Source organism: Setaria viridis, chromosome 3, assembly GCF_005286985.2.
Source record: "Setaria viridis chromosome 3, Setaria_viridis_v4.0, whole genome shotgun sequence".
Taxonomy (NCBI): Eukaryota; Viridiplantae; Streptophyta; class Magnoliopsida; order Poales; family Poaceae; genus Setaria; species Setaria viridis.
Window position 1 is genome coordinate 25,794,973 of NC_048265.2, and position 19,477 is coordinate 25,814,449.

At 45.6% G+C, this 19,477-nt stretch overlaps 1 protein-coding gene across 1 annotated transcript; it reads left to right on the top strand.

Annotated features, from left to right (window-relative positions):
• Positions 1 to 14,006: 14,006 nt before the first annotated feature.
• On the top strand, positions 14,007 to 17,398 carry LOC117850362 (uncharacterized). Its single transcript, XM_034732189.2, has 3 exons — positions 14,007 to 14,590; positions 15,552 to 15,772; positions 16,567 to 17,398. Exons 1-3 carry the CDS (start codon positions 14,185 to 14,187, stop codon positions 17,158 to 17,160), a joined length of 1,221 nt encoding a protein of 406 aa, XP_034588080.1. The 5' UTR covers positions 14,007 to 14,184; the 3' UTR covers positions 17,161 to 17,398.
• Positions 17,399 to 19,477: the final 2,079 nt, after the last annotated feature.

A 19,477-nucleotide genomic window follows, 5' to 3' on the forward strand; every position in this document is an offset into this window, starting at 1 on the left:
GTACCACCTTGCTCATATTCACAACACTCATGACAAAGGTTAGTATACTAGGTTATCATTAATTATCCAAAACCAAATATGGAGCTTTCAGCCCACACGCCCCTAACTCCGGGACAACGTAACGGGAAGCCCACGCACATCCTCCTCGGGCGACTATAGATACGACATCGACATGTACCTCAGACTACTGGTAATCATGTTCGTGGATTTTTAGACCCACCACGAATCATGGCTCACTTCTACGTCTTAGCAGCAGTGCCTCGCCATCTCCTGAATGACGCAAGAGGAGAAATCTATGCTAGAGGAAGCATTGGAGACAACATCTACCACTTCTATGGGTACGTCGGCAACCTCCAGTACTGTTTTGACTTCCACCCGCTATAGACACGACAGAACGTCATCCTCAACGACCCCCTCGACGGCCGCATGGTATGCTTTCTTGAAGTTGTACCACCAAGAGCGCCTCCATTAGTCTTTGGCGTTGAGACCTGGATGGTAAGTCGGCGCGAGAACACGCGGAGTGGAGACGGGGGGGAGTACTGTCACACGCCCAACACGGGCCACTCTTCCCACCGAAGATTTTGGGCCACCATGGGGCCCAACGAGCTAGGGGCGCCGCTGCCCTCGCCGCACCACATGGGCCTAGCTAGGGGGCGCCCTAGGCCGCGCACGTGGGGGAGAGAGGGGCCACACGCCCACCTCCGCCGCCTCCATCGGTTCCACATCGTCAAGTCGTTAGTTTCCTTATCGAGTCTTGTAAGGGTTTGGGAAGTTTGAGTTAAAATAGGAAAGAGTTTGTTAAAGGAGAATCCAATCTTATAAGGATCTCCTAGTTTGCTTAGGCGTCAAGTCCCTATGAGGACTATAAATACTAGAGAGATGTAATTGGATCAATCAAGAAAAGAATAGAGCGAAAGCTCCTTTATTCCTCTCTCTACTCTCTCGCGCGCCACCTCCCTGCCCTAGCCACCGCCACCCACCCCCTGCGCCTCCACCGCCACCGCCAGCCCGGCCAGCCCTAGCTGCCGCAGCCGCCCGGTCGCCCACAGCCGGCCATGACCGGCCCTAGCCGGCCGCCACCGCCCCAACGCCGCCCCAACGCCGGCCACCGCCGGCCCTTGCTGCTAAGCCGCCACCCCCCTCCTCGCCTACGTCAACTGCCACGTTATGGCCCCGACCGAAAACCCTGACACCTATAGATCTAGTGGTCACTAGGAATCGATTTTTTTTAAAAAAAAAGATAAAGGCACTCAATGTAATTCTGGTTTACCGAGGAGTCAATCAATTTCAACTTTGACCAAAAATATATAAAAATATTAACATTTAAAATACAAAATAAACATCAATAGATTAATGATGGAATTTATTTTTGTAATAGATCTTGTTTGAGACATAAATATTAATACTAATCACTGTAAACTTTGTCAAACTTTACCAAATTTGACTGGCACGAATTCCATAGTTGCTTTTTTTTTTGACGGAGAGAGTAGGAGGTAAGAAGACTCAGGCCTTGTTTAGTTCCCAATTTGGGAGTGGCAAAATTGGCATTTTGTCATAAATGCGCAACTGTAGCATTTCATTTGTATTTGTGAATTATTGTCCAAACATTGACTAATTAGGCTCAAAAGATTCGTCTCGCAAAGTACAACAAAACTGTGCAATTAGTTTTTGATTTCATCTACATTTAGTACTCCATGTATGTACCGCAAGTTTGATATGATGGGGAATCTTCTTTTTGCATAGTGCCAAAGTTGGGATTTTGGAGGGAAGTAAACAAGGGCTCAGTGGGCAGAAGTGTGGGGAATTCCATGCGTGACAAGGACGTGCGCACGTCGATGGGTTCCATTCATTCAGCCAACAAGACACGAGTAGTCTGTTGTTCATGCATGCATGCTCGATCGATTATTGCCCTAGCTGCAGCCTGCAGCCTCTAAGTTTGATGGCTATGCTAAGCTAAGATCCATGCATGCATGTGCATGTGATGTCCACGTACTGTCTGACGTCGTCAAAGCTGGCAGCCTTGACACCGGCAGCAAGGCAAGCAAGCTCCCCAGTACGGTGCTTGGCACTTGGTTAGCCGCCGGTGCCACAGTACTAGCTAGGCTGCGCTGCTAGCACGAACTAATATGAGCTTTCCACGTTCCTGCTGCCTGCATGCATGTAAGCGAACACTTAACTATATAGATCGTGATTAAGCTGTAATAATCTATTATTTGCGGCGTTCGAGGTCTATGGTACAGTACACTAGCATGCACGTAGTACTAAACACATGCATGGCGAGGATTGGAGCTTTATGAACTATGGTTAATTAATTGATCATCACGTCTCCATTTCATCCATCCATATATGTATGTAGTATATAATTTACACGATGATGAATTGCGAACACAACGTTGATATCATGATATGTGTCCTCGTGTGTTGAGTTGTGATGAGTGATTGTTAGGAAATGATCGGCTTTGATTGAGTTTGGAGACTACCATGTTGTGAGTATGTATGTACAACATGTCTCTTAGTTACGTTGGTGTGCAGGGTGTAGAGCACATATATATAAACGGTCGAAGGGCATAGTGAAAGTCAAGTAGAGACCGACCATGTCGATGGACTAGGAGAGGTAAAGGACGAACACAAGACTTAGACCGAGAGACCAAGATGGCCACAAGACTGACCATGGTCGTGGTGACTGACGATCTCAACAAGTAACAACACCTGTGGAAGACTAGAGCGTGTTGACCAAGTTAAGCGGAGGTTAACAATAATCCAGTACGTAAGTCTACTGTTCCAAGCTAAGAGTGGACTATATATCCATTATCCATAATGTATATATATAATATAGCGATCCACGTACTGTGCTCTACACGTACTTCTAAGCTAGCTAGCTTCTTTGCATTGCACATGCTGTCCATAAGGCCATAACCCATAAATGTCGCAACCGACCGACTCCCAAGGGCATGCTTGCGTTCCTGCACACACCACCCAAACTACACGTCTACACCAGCAGTAGTCGATCGATAGGATCGGACCGAGTGTCAGTGCAAGCAGTGAGCTCCGCAACTGAGCTACATAGTAATTGCTTGCTTACCTAGCTTACTGCTTCGTTCTCTCAGACTCTCACGATGACGACGATGAGGGCACTGGCGGTGGTGGCGGTTGGCCATGTGACGTCGTCGTCCCGTCCGCGCGCGCGCCCAGCAGTACGCGGCGCGCTGTGCCCCCAAGTACTACGGGTGGTGCGGCAGAGCGCGGCTGCCAGAACCAGTACGTACGTGCACCGGCCGGCAGCTGCGGCGGCACCGTGTCTTCAACCAGATGCTGCTGCACCACAAACGACGCGGGGTGCCCTGCCAACGGCTTCTACACCTACGCCGCCTTCATCGCGGCAGCCAACTCCTTCCCGGGCTTCGGCACCACGGAGAGCCGTGGGGAAGAAGAAGTACTACGGCCGCGGGCCCATCCAGATCTCCTACAACGACTACAACTACAACTACAACTACGGCCCCGCCGGGCAGACCATCGGCGCCGGCATCCTCGCCGACCCGGACCAGCTAGGTCGCCACCGACCCCACCGTGTCGTTCGAGATGGCCATCTGGTTCTCGATAACGCCGCAGAGTCGTCCAAGCCGTCGTGACACGCCGTCATGACGGGGCAGTGGACGCCGTCGGCAGCCGACACCGCGGCGGGGATCGGAGGTTGCTGGGGTATGGCGTCGTCACCAACATCATCAAAGGTGGCGTCGTCCCTGTGTCCACACTTTCTTGTGTGTGCGGTTCGTAGAGTTCTAGTCGCCGCGATCACCACAGCCGTGCGGGCGACATCACTTACCAAGTTCTGAGCTCTAGTGTTCCATTCCAACACCTCCGTTCTAAATTTTATTAAGTCATTCTAACTTTGTTACAAAATATTAATGAAGAATCTAATAGCATTTATTTGATATCATAAATATTATTATTTTATTATATAAATTTGGTCAAACTTGATAGGCATGCTTTGACTCTACAAGAAAATTGGAATGATTTATAATTTATGATGAAAATGCATACATGCATGAATTACCAACACAATGGCATTGTTTGGAAACTCTAGAACGGCTAGAGGACTAGCCCTGAACTAACTCTAGCCAAAGAGGTGTTTGGATGCAAGGGTTAGAATGACAATAAATGTGCTTTTCCAATTATTTGGCTCATTTCAATCATATTTCCAGCCAGATTTGGTGTGGCCGGCTCTTGTGTGGCCTCCTCCCTCTCACAAATGACACAAACAAATAATCTTTACAAATCAAGCGCTCAAAACACGATAACTTTTAATTTGTCCATACAAATGAGATGTCTCACTCAAACTTACAAGTCCTCAATCAAGCTAAACCAAAAAAAATTACACTCCATGAAACAAAGCATGAGCCAACTCATCACGGAAGGCATTCATGTTGACATCTTCAACAAGAGGTTCATCTTCTGGCCATCCTGATGCATAGGCATTGGGTTATAATTTTCATCCGCATCACAGGCATCAAATTCCCTATCCGCAATTCTGCTCTCATTGTGCCTGTTCAAAGGAAAACAACGCCATCAGCATCATCTACTGCAGGCCGGGCTCCTACTACACGGCCGCCTGCATCCGCCGCGCCGGCGAGGCGGCGTGCCTGGCCCCCTGCCGCGAGCGGCCGGCGAGAACGAGGGCGACGGCCATGGACCAGGGTAGCGGCCATGAACTAGGGTGGGCGCAGTTCGGCGGCGGCGGCACCCGTGCTCTACGACGGCTTCGAGGGGAACGGGGACGTACCTCGGCGGCAGAACTTCGGCGCGGCGGCGGCACCCGTCGCGCAGTCGCTTAGGGGAACGGGAGGAGTCGCGAGGTCGCGACTACGCGTGAGAGGATAAGGGATCCGGTGCGGCCAGAGAAAGAAAAAAAAAAGAATTTCCAGTGGGCCCCGCTAGAACTACCCCAGATAATCACCTCTTGGTGGGGATAGTTTTTTGGGTGGGTTAGATGCAACTAGCCCAATCTAACCCTCCTGTTTGGATACTTTAGGGCTAATTGAGCCCCAAATAGCTGAAACTAACTCTAGCCCATGGATCCAAACAGGGCTAATAAGACCTGATGAGTGTTCATTGACCTCTTCTTCAGACACCCTCTGTGACGCTCCCGATGTGACTGCGGGAGGATGTTAGAGTATATCGTATTGATAAGAGTAGGCACCACACACTCGATCAATTAGCTCCTGCAGATGATAGCCCTCGATGCCGAAGTTGAGGTAGCCGAGCTAAAGGACGCAGCCGTGCTAGAGGTAGTCGAGGTCGACGTAGTTGTGTCTGCATGCCCAGTCATGTGTGGGCTGCATGTGTTTCTATCTAGTCATGTGTGGCTTGCATGTTGTTAGCATCTCTAACATTCTCCCACAGTCAATCACAGCGGGAGTGCCGCATCTCTAACAATGTGTTACATACTACGACACAGATCTGCTACAAAAGGCAGATCGAGCAATGAATAAAGCAAAAAGGTTAGAGGTGATCGATTGATTTCGTGTTGGCACATGCATGTATTGTGACCAGCTTACAAAGAATCGAAGTCGGTATGTACGTTATTGAGTATATTATTATTACAAGCAAAAGTACCTGTGCGTTGCAACGGGATCGTTATTAGTTTGTAACTTTTGTCCATCTCACTGTCACAACTTGTATAAAAATAGTGATAAAAAAATTTAAGACTTGAATAACACTAATACGAAGATATCGTGAGTAAAGGTAATACTAAAACAAAACTACAATTACCAGATTTAGAACCGAGTAATAATAAGAATGAATTGATTAAAAAATGATTAACGCTACAATTTTTTTTCTGGAATGTAGCGCTATAGTTAAACCTCATTTGTAGTGTTGAATTGTCCAAGCCCATCCACACAACCTCATAGGCACGACATTGTTCTAGCTCCCAACTCGTCCCCACATTTGGTCGCTTGCCCCCCCCCCCCTGCTTAAGCTGTAATCTCCTCTGCTGGATCCTTATCCGTTTAGTCTTGGCCTTCCACTTCGACATGCTGCTTCTTTAGCCTTCCACAACATGACAACAAGGCAAATTCCTCTCGCGGCGTAAGGCCACTTAGTGCCCGGAGGGGACTGGCGAGTCTCCAATCTCCACCAGACCCAAGGTCCCGAGTGCCATTCCGCCATTCCGATGGACGCGGGTAGACTACTCCACCACTCCTGCTCACCATAGGCAAAGAGGGACGGGCTCCTCAAGTGCCCAGGTCATGAGCACCGTACCTCTCATCTCGACACCGTCACTGAAAGGCTACTCCCCCCTCGCTCTTGGTCACCGACTCGTCGCAGGAAGGAAGGATGGGCTCTTCAAGGTTGCCTTTTTATTTTGATTTTAAAAACTTTTATTGATAAAACATGCCACAACAAAAGGTGATGTTTTGCACAAATTTTTGAATAAGATGAGTGATAAGATTTAGGGCAAACTAATTTAGAACAGAGTCAGTATATATATCACAAAACGTGTATATGGTGTGTTGGTAGGTGAGTGGCGCTATTTTTGTGAACTTTTTTTTGTGTTTTACTATTCTATACATAAAGCAGCATGGTGCAGTAGCAGGACCCTCGAAAGGCCCTGGAAATCCTGTCCGACTCACGCTGCAGATGTTACTTGGGCCGGCCCACCTATTGACAGCCGCAAGAGGATCGCTCTCGGATGTGGAGCTACTTCGCGCACCAAGGTGTCCGTGATGTGTTGCGTTATTTTTTTTTTCTTACATCCGGACACCAAAAACAATAGTGGAGGGCTCCAAAGGGTAGACCGAGTCGATCTCCTAGTTGGATGAAAGAAAGAGGTGGAAAGAACAAGGTGAATAGAAATTTTGGCTTTTTATTAGTAGGTATAGATATAGATATACATATATTGCTGCGGCTAATAAGATGGAATGGATGAACAATGAGCTTTTGGCTCATATCCACCCACCGACCTCGATCAAAATGAACAAAGAATCGAAGTCGGTATGCACGCACCGAAACGTTTATATATTCATAGCTGACTGAAAATACCATCTGCAAAAGCACTACCTTTCCGCAGATTCATATCCTAACATGATGTCCGGCCATATTATCTTCCTAAATGTAGCCCTAGAAGTTATAAATCTAAACGACCAGCTGATACAAATTGTGTGCTCATCCATTGCCGAGGATTTCTATTGTGTATTCTTCATTGTGATTAGTATTGATTGGATCATCATCTCTACACCGTTGGTATAAGCAACTTCTCTTATTACATTCGTGCATTATATCTTGTTTAGTGGTAGTTGCCTAGCTAGTTGTCTAGCTTACTAGCTTGTGTATCCTAGTTCATAATTTTGTTAGCTTGCTTTCTAGTCTTGTTGGTGTGACCTAGATATCATATATAGCCTATAAAATTGTGGTTAGGAAGGCTTGCAACCCTGGTAGAGCAGCAACACTCGCTTTGCCATTTAATTGACTAACCACTTTGCATAAGTGTTATTTGTAGAAATTTAGGACCTTTCACTCGCGCCGCTCCCTGCCGCTGCCGACGCGAGCTCACGCTGCTCCAGGTGCCGTCGGGCCGAGCGGGAGCCATGGCCGGGGGCCCCAATGAGTAGCCACATCTGGTCGGAGTTCATCGAGACGCCACCACCACCACCAATCCCTGCTCTTCCTCAAGGTGTCCCCGGCATGCTCGCCGTCGCCACGTCCTCACGTCGAAGTGGAGCCACGCTCGTCGTCGTCGTGTCCTCATCTCGGGCAGACCTCAGAGGTGATGGCAACGTGGGATCCCCTTCAGCTCCAGTGGCGGCGCCCGCGCGCTCCCCAACCGGTCCTGCGCGGCCTCCGATGACGGCGCCCGCGCGTTCTCCTGTCGGCTCCTGCGTGGCCTCCGGTGGCGGCACCACGTGCTCCCCTGACGGCTTGGTTGGCCTCCACGGCTTGGTTGGCCTCCGGTGGTGGCGCCCACGTGCTCCCCTGGCGGATCCTGCGTGGCCTCCCAGTGTTAGCCCTCGGCAACAGCTAACAACGACCTCCACTGAGGCATAGAGCAGCGACAGCGACCTCAATCCCGGAGCAGAGCACGACCTCACCATGCATATGGACTCTAGAGGGACCAAGTCCTTATTTACTTCACTCCCAACTCCCAACTTTGACTCTATACAAAAAGAAGATTCCCCATCACATCAAACTTGCGGTACATACATGGAGTACTAAATGTAGACGAAATCAAAAACTAATTGCATAGTTTTGTTGTACTTTGCGAGACGAATCTTTTGAGCCTAATTAGTCAATATTTAGACAATAATTCACAAATACAAATGAAAAACGCTACAATGTCGCATTTATGGCAAAATGCCAATTTTGCAACTCCCAACTTAGGAAGTAAACAAGGCCCAAGCTAGCGGGCTCCCGGCTAGCTTTGGGCGCGGAAAGCAGCTTTGGGCACGATCCTGTCACTGCGATGAGGGACCAAGCTAGCGGGCTCCCGGCGCGCGACGCGTGGGCGCGGTGGTGTGTGGAGACTTTCCTGTAGCGGCAGACGAATGGAGTTGATGAAGAGGGCCCTGATGTCGATGTCGTCGGTGGCCGGTACTGCGGCATCCACGGAGGTAAAGTCATGGGCGCTGTCCCGCACGGTAAAGAGGGCCGAAGGACGCCGTCGTCATCCGGTTGTCATTCCCGCGTCGGCGTAGAGGTAGGTGGCCGAACACCATCCACCCCCGGCGCCTCAGCATCCGCGAAGCTGAGCTGAACCATCCGTGGCGGCAAACGAGTGTTCGCTAGCGCTGCCTGGGCCTCCAAAGAGGCAGCTGTTGAAGATGGGCGCAGCACTGGAACACCCGTTGACCGACACGCTACAAGGGAGGCAGTGAGCTCATCGACATCGAGCATCGGGTCGACCCATACCGGAGGCTCCGCGCCCTCGCACAACGGTACCGTGAGCGGGTCAGTAGAGGTAGTGGCGTTGGCGACGTTGGTGTCCACCATAGTCCCCTGCGTGGCTCCGTCCGAGCCACCATGTGGCGCGTCCGAGCCACCAGACAACCAAACATGATCTGAGTAGCCAAGCTTAGCTAAAACAAATGAACCAAAAAAGAGCCCCTTGCATTGGTGGAGCCAGGCTTGTGTTGCTAAGCCAGGTTTGCAATAAAACGCGAACCAAACACATGGTGTCGGGTGTCTTCCAAGAGCATCAGTGCAGGTAAGCACCTTTTTCAATCACACATGTATCCATTTGAATTCCTATTTGAAAACAAATGCATTGGTCCCGCACAAATGAAGGACATTCGAAATGTGCAAAATGTTGCCTCCGCTCCGGTGGCAACAAGTCCTGAAACTGTACCGTGTCCAGCCTCTCGAGAAGCTCCTAGCGGCCTCCCTATTTGCAAGCGGCCCATTAAGGGAGCTCCCTCAGTCTATCGGACACCAGATGTACCTGAGTGGCTGTTTTTTTTTAAACATCTTTTTTTCAAAGACCCAATTACAGACGCAGACGCTCATATACACGAGCGCACACTCACCTCTATGAACACGCGCACGTACACCCTACCCCTATGAGCACCTCCGAAGAACTGAGCTAGACCGACAAATCAAGATTGACGAAGTCACCACAAGCGTCTTGACAGGCACATCGCCTACCACTGAAAGAAAGCGTCGTTAAATCCTGAAATAAATCAAAAAAATACAAACACCCGTATCAAGACAAGGACTTGAACCTGAGTGGGTAGATTCCACCACAAGAAACTCAACCAGCTGAGCTACGCTTTGCCTCGAGATCGTGGGGGTCCCTGAATGCTCCAAGCAAGCTGTGAGTGCGACTGAGACCACCTCAATCATGCCGCCCTACGCAGGAAGATCACGCAGAAGAATTTATTAACTCTATTTCAAATTATAATTCCTCAAGGATGATTTAAATTTGTACAAAACTTTTAAATAAGTTGAGTGGTCAAACTTAGATAAAAAAATCAACCTAACTAAGCATGGCCCCAGGCTTTCTAGAAAAAAAAAAAGACACACAGTCCCACATGTCCGGCCTAGGTGATTAGTGTGAACAGCGAACTACCTCATTCTTTTCAGACTTTGATCATTGTCATCCTGAACTCCTGATCTCACAATGCATGTAAACTCGAATACTCAAACTCCTATCCTACAATAAAAAAATAAAGAAGATTTTGGGCCTTGCTGGGCGCTGGTTTCGTCGTCGGCCGCGCTGCAAAGCCCATTAATGGGAGCTCCCTATTTGCAAGCGGCCCATTAATGTTGCATTCCATATTTTGCAACCGAATGTCATCTGCACACGTTATTGGTCAGATTTAATCGTAAACGAGTTAGCTGAGAGTGAAGTGCATTTGATCAGGATGCGTGTTATTATTTTAACTGTCCATATTCAAACAATTTCTCACTAGGACCGAGAGTATCTTAACTTTGTTCAATTTGCAGACGTTTGTATTTCAGGCGTAATTGTCCTGGCATGGATTAGATCAAAGCGGCTGGGTTGTCTAATTTCATCAGCATATTTATGATTACCACACAACATTTTCCCATCTCAACCCTAATATTTTGGGAAGCGCCGGCGCTCAGACATCGGAAACCCGCTCCAGATATCGGACGCCTCCCAGTTTCGTATAAAAAATGGACTATCCTAGTGTGGATGTCCGGCGCGGCCGCCGGTGCCTGCTGCCCACCCTGTCAAATCAGGACCTGTTTGGTTATGGATGCTTATTTATAAGTTGCTTAAGTTGCTTATTGTAGTTGCTTATTTATAAGTCTAGGTGTTTGGTTTGGGTTGCTTATTTGCAATAAATGAGCGGCGGCGGGCGGGAGCGGCGGCGACGGGCGGGAGGGGCGGCGGCGGGTGGGAGCGGCAGCGGCGGGCGGCGGCGGGGAGGGACCGGCGGGCGGACACCAGGCGCGGCGGCGGGGTGGGAGCGCCGGGCCGGAGGAGAGAAGGAGAGAGAGAAGGGGATCTGGGGAGAGGAGAAAAGTGGGGAGAGAGAGAAAAGTGGGGAGGGTAGGGGGGTAAAGAGCACCTCATAAGCAAAATAAGGAACTTATAAGCAACTCTATAAGCAAGAGTGTTTGGGTTATAAGTAACTTATTTACTTATTTTTAAATTACTTATGAATAAGCAACCATAACCAAACATGCCCTCAATAAACCCAGCTTCGCACGCGCTTGCACGCTACTGCACTTGGCCGCAGCTTGGCGCTCCGTGTCGTTCTGTTGTACTTTAGGCATGCTGCTGTTCCTCTTGCTAAAGGAGAGAGGGCGGTCCCTACCAGCATGCAAGAGAGAGGGCGGTACACCTAGCTGCATGCAAGAGTGCGGCACAGCATGCCTAGGCTGCATGCTACAACTTGTGGGGACCAAGTCTGTTGGTGCAGGGGCAGTGGTTTTGCGTACTTTGGGTGCTAGCCTGCTACTCAGAGCATGTGGAAAGTGGCACCTGCTGCAACATGCTGAATACACATCTAAGCATATCAACTATTTTCGTACCAATATGAATTTAAGTGAAACGTTGTAAAGTACAAAGTTGTATATCTCATCAATCTCAGCAATGTTCATATCTTCACCAGAGTTCGCACGAAAATGTTATGATTTTTTAAGATACAATGTGCCTTTGAGTTGGCTATATGACTATATTGTGCCTTTAAATTGGCTAGATGACTATATTTCTGTAATGTTTCTTAGGGTACTATTATTACTAGGCAACAGGCACGTGCGGCACGCACGTGCTTATGATTATTGATAGATGACACCATAAATTACTTTAGATAGTTTGAATGTAAAAACTAAAAAAAATGTAAATAAGCTAATATTAAGGGGGTGTTTGTTTCTTTAGTGCTTCCTAAAATTTCTGTCACATCGAATGTTTAGATACTAATTAGGAGTATTAAATATAGACTAATTACAAAACCAATTGCACAGATGGAGACTAATTTGCGAGACGAATCTATTAAGCCTAATTAGTTCATGATTTGACAATATGATGCTACAGTAAACATGTGCTAATGATGGATTAATTAGGCTTAATAGATTCGTCTCGTGAATTAGCCTCTATCTGTTTAATTAGTTTTATAATTAGCTCATATTTAGTCCTCCTAATTAGCCTCATAATATTCGATGTGACATAAATTTTAGGAGATCCTAAAGATCCAAACACCCCCTAAGAATAAACTTATTCTTCTTTCAAAAACATGTATTCTATTCTTGTTGGATAGGGTTCACAATCTTTTTTGATTGATCGTTCGAACAAAATATGTAGATGTTAGATACATATATTAGACAATTTTATATCGGGTGTTTGGGAGGGGGGGCTAAACTTTAGCCCTGTCACATCGGATGTTCGGATACTAATTAGGAAGACTAAACATAAGCTAATTACAAAACTAATTGCAGAACCCCTAGGCTAAATCACGAGATGAATCTATTAAGCCTAATTAATCCATCATTAGTGAATGGTTACTGTAGCACCACATTGTCAAATCATGGACTAATTAGGCTTAACAGATTCGTCTCGCGATTTAGCCTAGGGGTTGTGTAATTAGTTTTGTAATTAGTCTAGGTTTAATACTCCTAATTAGTGTCCAAACATTCGATGTGACAGGAGCTAAAATTTAGCCCCCTCCTCCCAAAACCCCCTTTAGATGTAATCTTTCGTTCAAACAAAATAAATAGAGGTTAGATATAACCTAAACATAGATTAGACAATTTTATATCTTATAGATGTAATCTTGTATTGTCTTTTTACTGTCAATCACATAGTAACAAATAATAAGACAAAAAAAATTTAGTTTGACCTACTGGACAATCACATTCTAACATGACCTAGTTTCAGGATACAAAACTTATCTATACAAACAATGTAAAATTTTAAGCTTTACTCACATGGAGGATTGAAATCCTTGTGTTCATGATTCTCTGCAAAGAGGTAGCTAGACCTTCGTACACTAAATTCTTAAACATTGTTTTTTTAGTTACCTCAGAGCTCTTACCTATCGGGAGCAACACTCTCAGAAGGTTTTTGTTTTGGCCTGTACTAAGAGAAAAATATTTTTAAGTGACAATAATGTATAATCACAAGCTTATACACTTAGCTGCTACCTATCATGCCACCATAGCCATTTAATAATAAATCATCTCCAGAAGAAAAAGATTACAGATGCATGAAGACAATATTATGGAATCGAGAGAATAGACCTAACAAACCATCCACCCCCATTCTGCATATTGTACCGGACCCAACACTAATCTGCTACTCCATCGTGCCATGGTAGCTGCGATTTCCCTTGTATAAAACTACTGCATGCGTGCAGTTACCACACATGCATGAATAAATTAATAATCAACTGGAATTGAAACAGAAATTAGCGTTTTCTTGTGCTCTTGATCGGAAGTACACGAGAGCCAGAGCAGCATCTTCAACTAGAAATTTACGACACGTTAGGTAAAGGTCGAGGGGATATGATTAGCGACTTGTGTGTCCAACAGCACAGTCTGCACAGATAGATATGGTGGGGCACAATAGTTTTACCTGCCAATAGCTGGTGCTCGCTGCCGGCCTGAAATCCTGCCCATGATCGTCTATGCATGGTCGCCGTCGATACGTCCCTTACTCCCTTTGGCAAGGGCAAATCCTCTGCACCGCGGCCAGTTCATGTGCATGATACGGATCTGATCTCAGATTCTCCGTATATAGGGCCTGTTTGGATGCTGCCTCCGCCCCGCCCCGCGCCCGCCGCCGCCGGCCACCTCCGCCCCGCGCCCGCCGCCGGCCACCTCCGCCCCGCGCCCGCCGCCGCCGGCCGTCCTCCGCCCCGCGCCCGCGCCGCCGGCCGTCCTCCGGCCTCCCCACGCCCGCGCCGCCGGCCGTCCTCCGACCCCGTGCGCCCATGTCCAAGATGGGGATTTTGGCCCCACGAAGGGGACGAAGCCGCCGGGAGCCTCTTTTTGGCTTCTCCTCCCTCTCCTGGCTCCTCTCAGCGAGATTTCCGGAGCTTTAGGTATGAAGCCGTTTCGTTCATCACCGTTTGGAGGGCTCTCAAGAAGCCGGTTGAGAAGCCCTACCATATTTTTACATACATTATATAATGGCCGTGACTGCGGCGGATCGGATCGAATCGAATCGATTTCCCGACTCACGAAACCCTAGCCTCACCTTCCTTCCCCATCGGCGGCGGCCAATCGATGGCGGACCTCGTCCGATCCCTGCCGACCCTGTCGAGGGATGACCCGCGCTCGAAATCTTTAGGCGAGACCGAGTCTGAGCGAGCGGCAACTGCGTTGAGGGTGAGGCGGATGGCGCACCAGATCTTGGTGGAGGCGCCGGATGATGAGGATGATGAGGAGGATTTTGATGATGATGATGATGATGATGAGGAGGAGGATGTTGTTGTTGATGAGGTGAATAAGAAGGAGGAGGGGTGGTGGCAGAAGCTTAAGGAGCTTCAGAGTCAGTACGGCCCGGCGCTTGTCGCTCGTGATTCGGAAGCCAAGAAGCGCATCCTCGACTACGATCCCAAGCAGGGGGGCCTCTACTACACCCGGTTCGCCCACGTCTATGACCTCGCCTCATTCGACCTCGACGAGGAGTGTGAGTAATCCGTGCCCTCTTGCCATGCCCTGCTTCCCCGCCCGCCCCTAGTTGCATTATGTGTGTTTAGGACGAGGTCCGAAACAACATCATACCAGTCGAAAAATTCAGTTACATTTGGGTTTTTTTTTTCCTGTATAAGCCCAAACATGCCTACAGGTTCTTTTTTTCAATATATAAGTGCAAACTTACCAAGCTATAGTTCATTTGTTTAAACTTCGTGCCTTAATCAAATTTTGGCTAGAATTCAGTCAATATTAATGTCATTAGAATGTGTCACTGCGGTTCAAATCATCATGCATTATACAGTGTGCCTAGAATTTGTATTTCGCTAAGTTTATTGCCAGAATTTAAACTCTCGACGATGATGAAACATGCGCTAAAAGTTTAATGCGCATTTGTGATTTGATTGAATACCAAAAAGAAAAGGAAATCCCTTAGCCTTCTGACTTTTTGATTAGGAGCATTGCGTGACAATTCTGCAATCCTATGGGGGGAAAAGAAAAAAAAAGCCCTGAAGAAACTATTAATGTCCTGGTCAAGTAATGAAAAACTTACTATTTGCTTAAAAACATGGTAGATGCCAGTATGCCACCGATGCAAGTGGAACATTTAATGCATTTGCAGTCACTGCACAAAAGCATAGTCTTTTTTTGTCTGTCAATGGTTGAACACAGCCAATGAACTACTGATATTTCACCAACTGGTGTTGACTAAGATCATTCACTGACCGCTGCTGTTGGAAGTGGTATGGTGAAACCACCCAACTAAAACGCTGCAACTAGCCACCTGTTTTTTATGTTCTCAGCAAATACCATAGCTTGTGTTCAGTTACTGATTTCATAGAAGTCCCTGACCAAAGGGGGTCACAAGTTAATCAGCCCTCGATGTAAAGGCACATCACTACCTTTTTTTTATATTGTAAAAGGCATATAACCTTTGTTTTTCCCCTGCATCGCAGCACCCCTTCCACCGATGAGATTTACTGATGCGGTCTACAAAAGCAAGCACGACTATGAGCTGTGTGAGGCAGTAAACATCTTATCTGTGAAGATGGGCTCTTTGGATATTGACTTCCCGATCCATGTTTATGGCACTGTCATTGCCAGGGATAGCCTTGACAAAAAGTGTGTTTATCTCTTCCGCCGTGGCAGAGAGGACTCCCAAACTATCAACTCTAAGGTATACTCTATTACCCCCCACCCCTGCGCTCTTGCTTGCTTTGTGCATGTTTTTCTTTTTCCACACAGTTAAAACCAAATTTTGTTACCGCAGCAACAAAATTACACAGTATCAGTTTGATGTCTTCGAGCCACCACAAACAAACCGAAAACGAAAACGATGACAGCCACATGATCACACAAATGGAACATATGACTGTTGCGTAATTTGTAGACAAGTGAATTGAGTGTCAGTGTAATTTGTAGTGTTTGTCGAGTTGATACACATCTTCATTTCTCGTTCTGAGTTTGTATGGTGTTGAAATGTCAGATGACCACATAGTGATCTTATTGAATTGCACATTTCAGAATGAAATGTTTTTACTGCATGTCCTTTTGTGTTTACTTTGTACACACTAATGGGCATACCATGGTTGCATGGTCTTCATTTCTCGTTCTGAGTTTGTATGGTGTTGAAATGTCAGATGACCACATAGTGATCTTATCAAAATGCACATTTCAGAGTGAAATGTTTTACTGTATGTCCTTTTGTGTTTGCTTTGTGTTTTGGAGATGGTAATATCATGTGGTTTGAATATGGCATCGAACATGACAACACTCTAACTTCTGATCGGTCTAAGCATACCACCCTTACGAGGCCTACAATATTATATAGCATTGGACCACACAGTTTCATCTGTGGTAGCAGCTTTCTTATGCTTTGTGGCTTGAATTTTATTCAACTTGGATTGCAGCGCTATTTATTTTCTATGTCTTGAGGAATATAGCACTAGCTTACCAATGCAATCTTTGTAGGATGAATCGCTGATCTTAACAGGACCAAAACGAGGTCTTGCGTTGATAAGTGATACATATGTGGAGACTAATCTGATGATCAAGGGTGATGATGAGTTGCAGCAGGACAGAGAACTCAGTAAAGGAATGCTAACAATACGAGGCATAGCACGGCGAGTGTTGAAGAATTGTGAGCTTGAAAGCTGCTCTCTCGCTACCAGGCTCAGTACTGTGGATGTGATGCATGGAGTTGTGAAAGATGCAGTGGAAGCTACTATTTCAGTTGAAGTTTTAGCGGGAGAGTATTTTGGAGAAATCACAGCCTGCACCAGCAGCATCAAGGAAAGGCTTGTGCTTCATGACAGCAGATTGACTCACCATAGTGCTAGTAGTGGTCAGAACATTGCCCCTGGCGTCATCCCACTCTTGCGATCTGTGGTGGCTGTCTATGTCAAGGAGATGCTGTTACTGACTTTTGCTGCCCATACTGATGATGGAAAAATTACAAGGTGCATTGAAATTACTCCAAGAATCAATGGTTCAGATCTGGATGAAATTACCGTTGGTGCCGTAACATTGGGCGTGAGGGTTGTATGGTCAATAATTGACTTTTGAGTATCAAATGTTGGTTTAATGGTATTTAAATGAATAATTGTCTGTAATAACTGTGTTTATCGACTGGTTTGTCGTTGGTCTTATGTAAGTGGGAATATCTGTCGACTGGTGTGACTTTTCATCTTGTTCTTAATTAGCAATCTGCTACACCAAACTATCATGTGATAGTGGAAACAAATGTGGACGAGGATATACAGAGTTTTTGGAATAAGCCATTGTTTGTTTGTTTGGATCTAAACCCCTTCTCAAGGTTAGTCTACTTTGATCAGCTCAATATATTTATAATCAATCTTGGAGGTCCACCATAAAGATAATCCTAGATACCTAGCTGTTTATTCTCAATCATAAGTCAGACATATCTTACTATGGAAGTAACAGATGTCACATTTTAACTGTGAAAACTAAACTATATTATCATGAATCAACTCTTATGGAGCTATTGTGTGTGTGTTTTTTTTAAAATGTGTTTATGCTTTATGGATTAAACTAAGAACTCTCATGAACATACGTTTGTACAATAGAATGATAGGAATCAAACAGTTTGAACCTGGTGAAGGAGACCAACCTACCTTCCCCCTGTTTATATGAAGCGGACAGTGTTTCCTTTCTTTCGTGAAGCTTACATGGTCTTTTTGTCAAAACCATTGGAATTGAAAAACACACTTTCTTGGTTGATACTACTGGTTTTGGTCATTTCTGGAAAAGGATGTTTAGTTACTGCACTAATCCTAGGCTAGCCTGCAGTGGTATATATAGTTGTTTATGAAATCTTAGATTTTCTTTAGTGCAATGACCCTAATAAACTCTGACATAAATATCTCATACGGACACATGTATTTTTTTCTGTTATTTTATCATACAACCTATGTCCAGTTATGGATAAGAGAATGTATGCCTAGGTCTACAATCTTTCAGAATACAAGTTCTAATTTGTAGATTATTTATGCTACTGTAGTGTATGTTCTTGTCTCTGATTATAGTCATGCCATCTCTCTGATTATATTCAAAGCGTGGGTTGGACTTAACTGAGTTGTTAGTTATGCCGGCCATTTTGTCCATTAATAATCATTCAATGCATTTACCTTTTACTGCTACTCATGCAATCATCATGCTATCGAAATGTTTACAGGTTCAGGTTAACCACTTTTGGCGAAATATTTCTGCTCCAGACTCTCCTCATCGAAGTTTTTCCATTTTCGTAGGCTCCCTTTCTAAGTTTTTGTTTCCACCTGGGTTCTAAGATTGTTATGTCTTCCAGCTTTATTAAATTTTTTCACCTTGTGACAATGAATTGCTCCACAACATTAGTGTTTCTATTAAGAGATTTTGCAATTTCTTTGTATTGCCATCGTATAGAGCAACTGGTGTGACCTGATCACCTCATTTTTTCACAGGTTCGGCTGAACGCTCACCATTTGTTCTTGATTTTCCTTATACTATGTACCATGTCAAATGGATCTAGGCAGGTTAACTAGCTCTCCATTTATTTGTCTCTCCTCCATTCAATTATCCATTTAGTCTTTTCCAGCGCTTCTTTTACAACAGAACTGTAGATGATGACTAAAAATGTGTAGATTTGAAAGATGTGTAAATTATGATTAAGAGAAATCAGCATTTGTGATAACTTATTAGAGCCAGCTGATCAGCCATAATGGTAATAATTTATATGCTGTGAAATATCAATTCTTTGTTTTTTTAGATTTCAATATACATCCAAAGTCCCATTTTACGTTCAGTTAGACCAGCAAATATGTCCACTGCCTTTTCAGTATGCTTCTACTTTATATATTTGCATCAATACTCTTCTACTTTATATATTTGCATCAATACTCTATACAGACCTAGTGCTCCACCAGTGAAGCAAACATATTAGAACTCACTCCTCAGCACCTCACAGAAGGTAACAGATGGTTCTTCTGCATTTCGATCAAACTATATTATGCCATTCCCATTAAATCAAAATGTAATATTTTAGATTGGCATGTGCATACGCTCATTCGTAGTTTCCTTGTTCCTCCAATTCGGTGTTTTATATGCAGGAACAAATACTCAGATATGTCTTTGTGATCCCTCATAGGGCCAGAGACAAGCGTATGGCCTATCATGCTGCAATTAGTATTGCGTTTCAGTAATGAATGCCAGTGCCTTTATTTTGCTAATTTTGTAGGTGTCAAGCATTAGGCTGCATGAAGACTGGCTTCTCATTTGTCCTTGCTCGACCACTGCTCCAAGTTTCTCTATTGCACTGCCATGTGTTTTTACTTTAGTATTTTAGTTTCAAACCATATTAACATTTTGGTTCTTAGTATTATTTGTG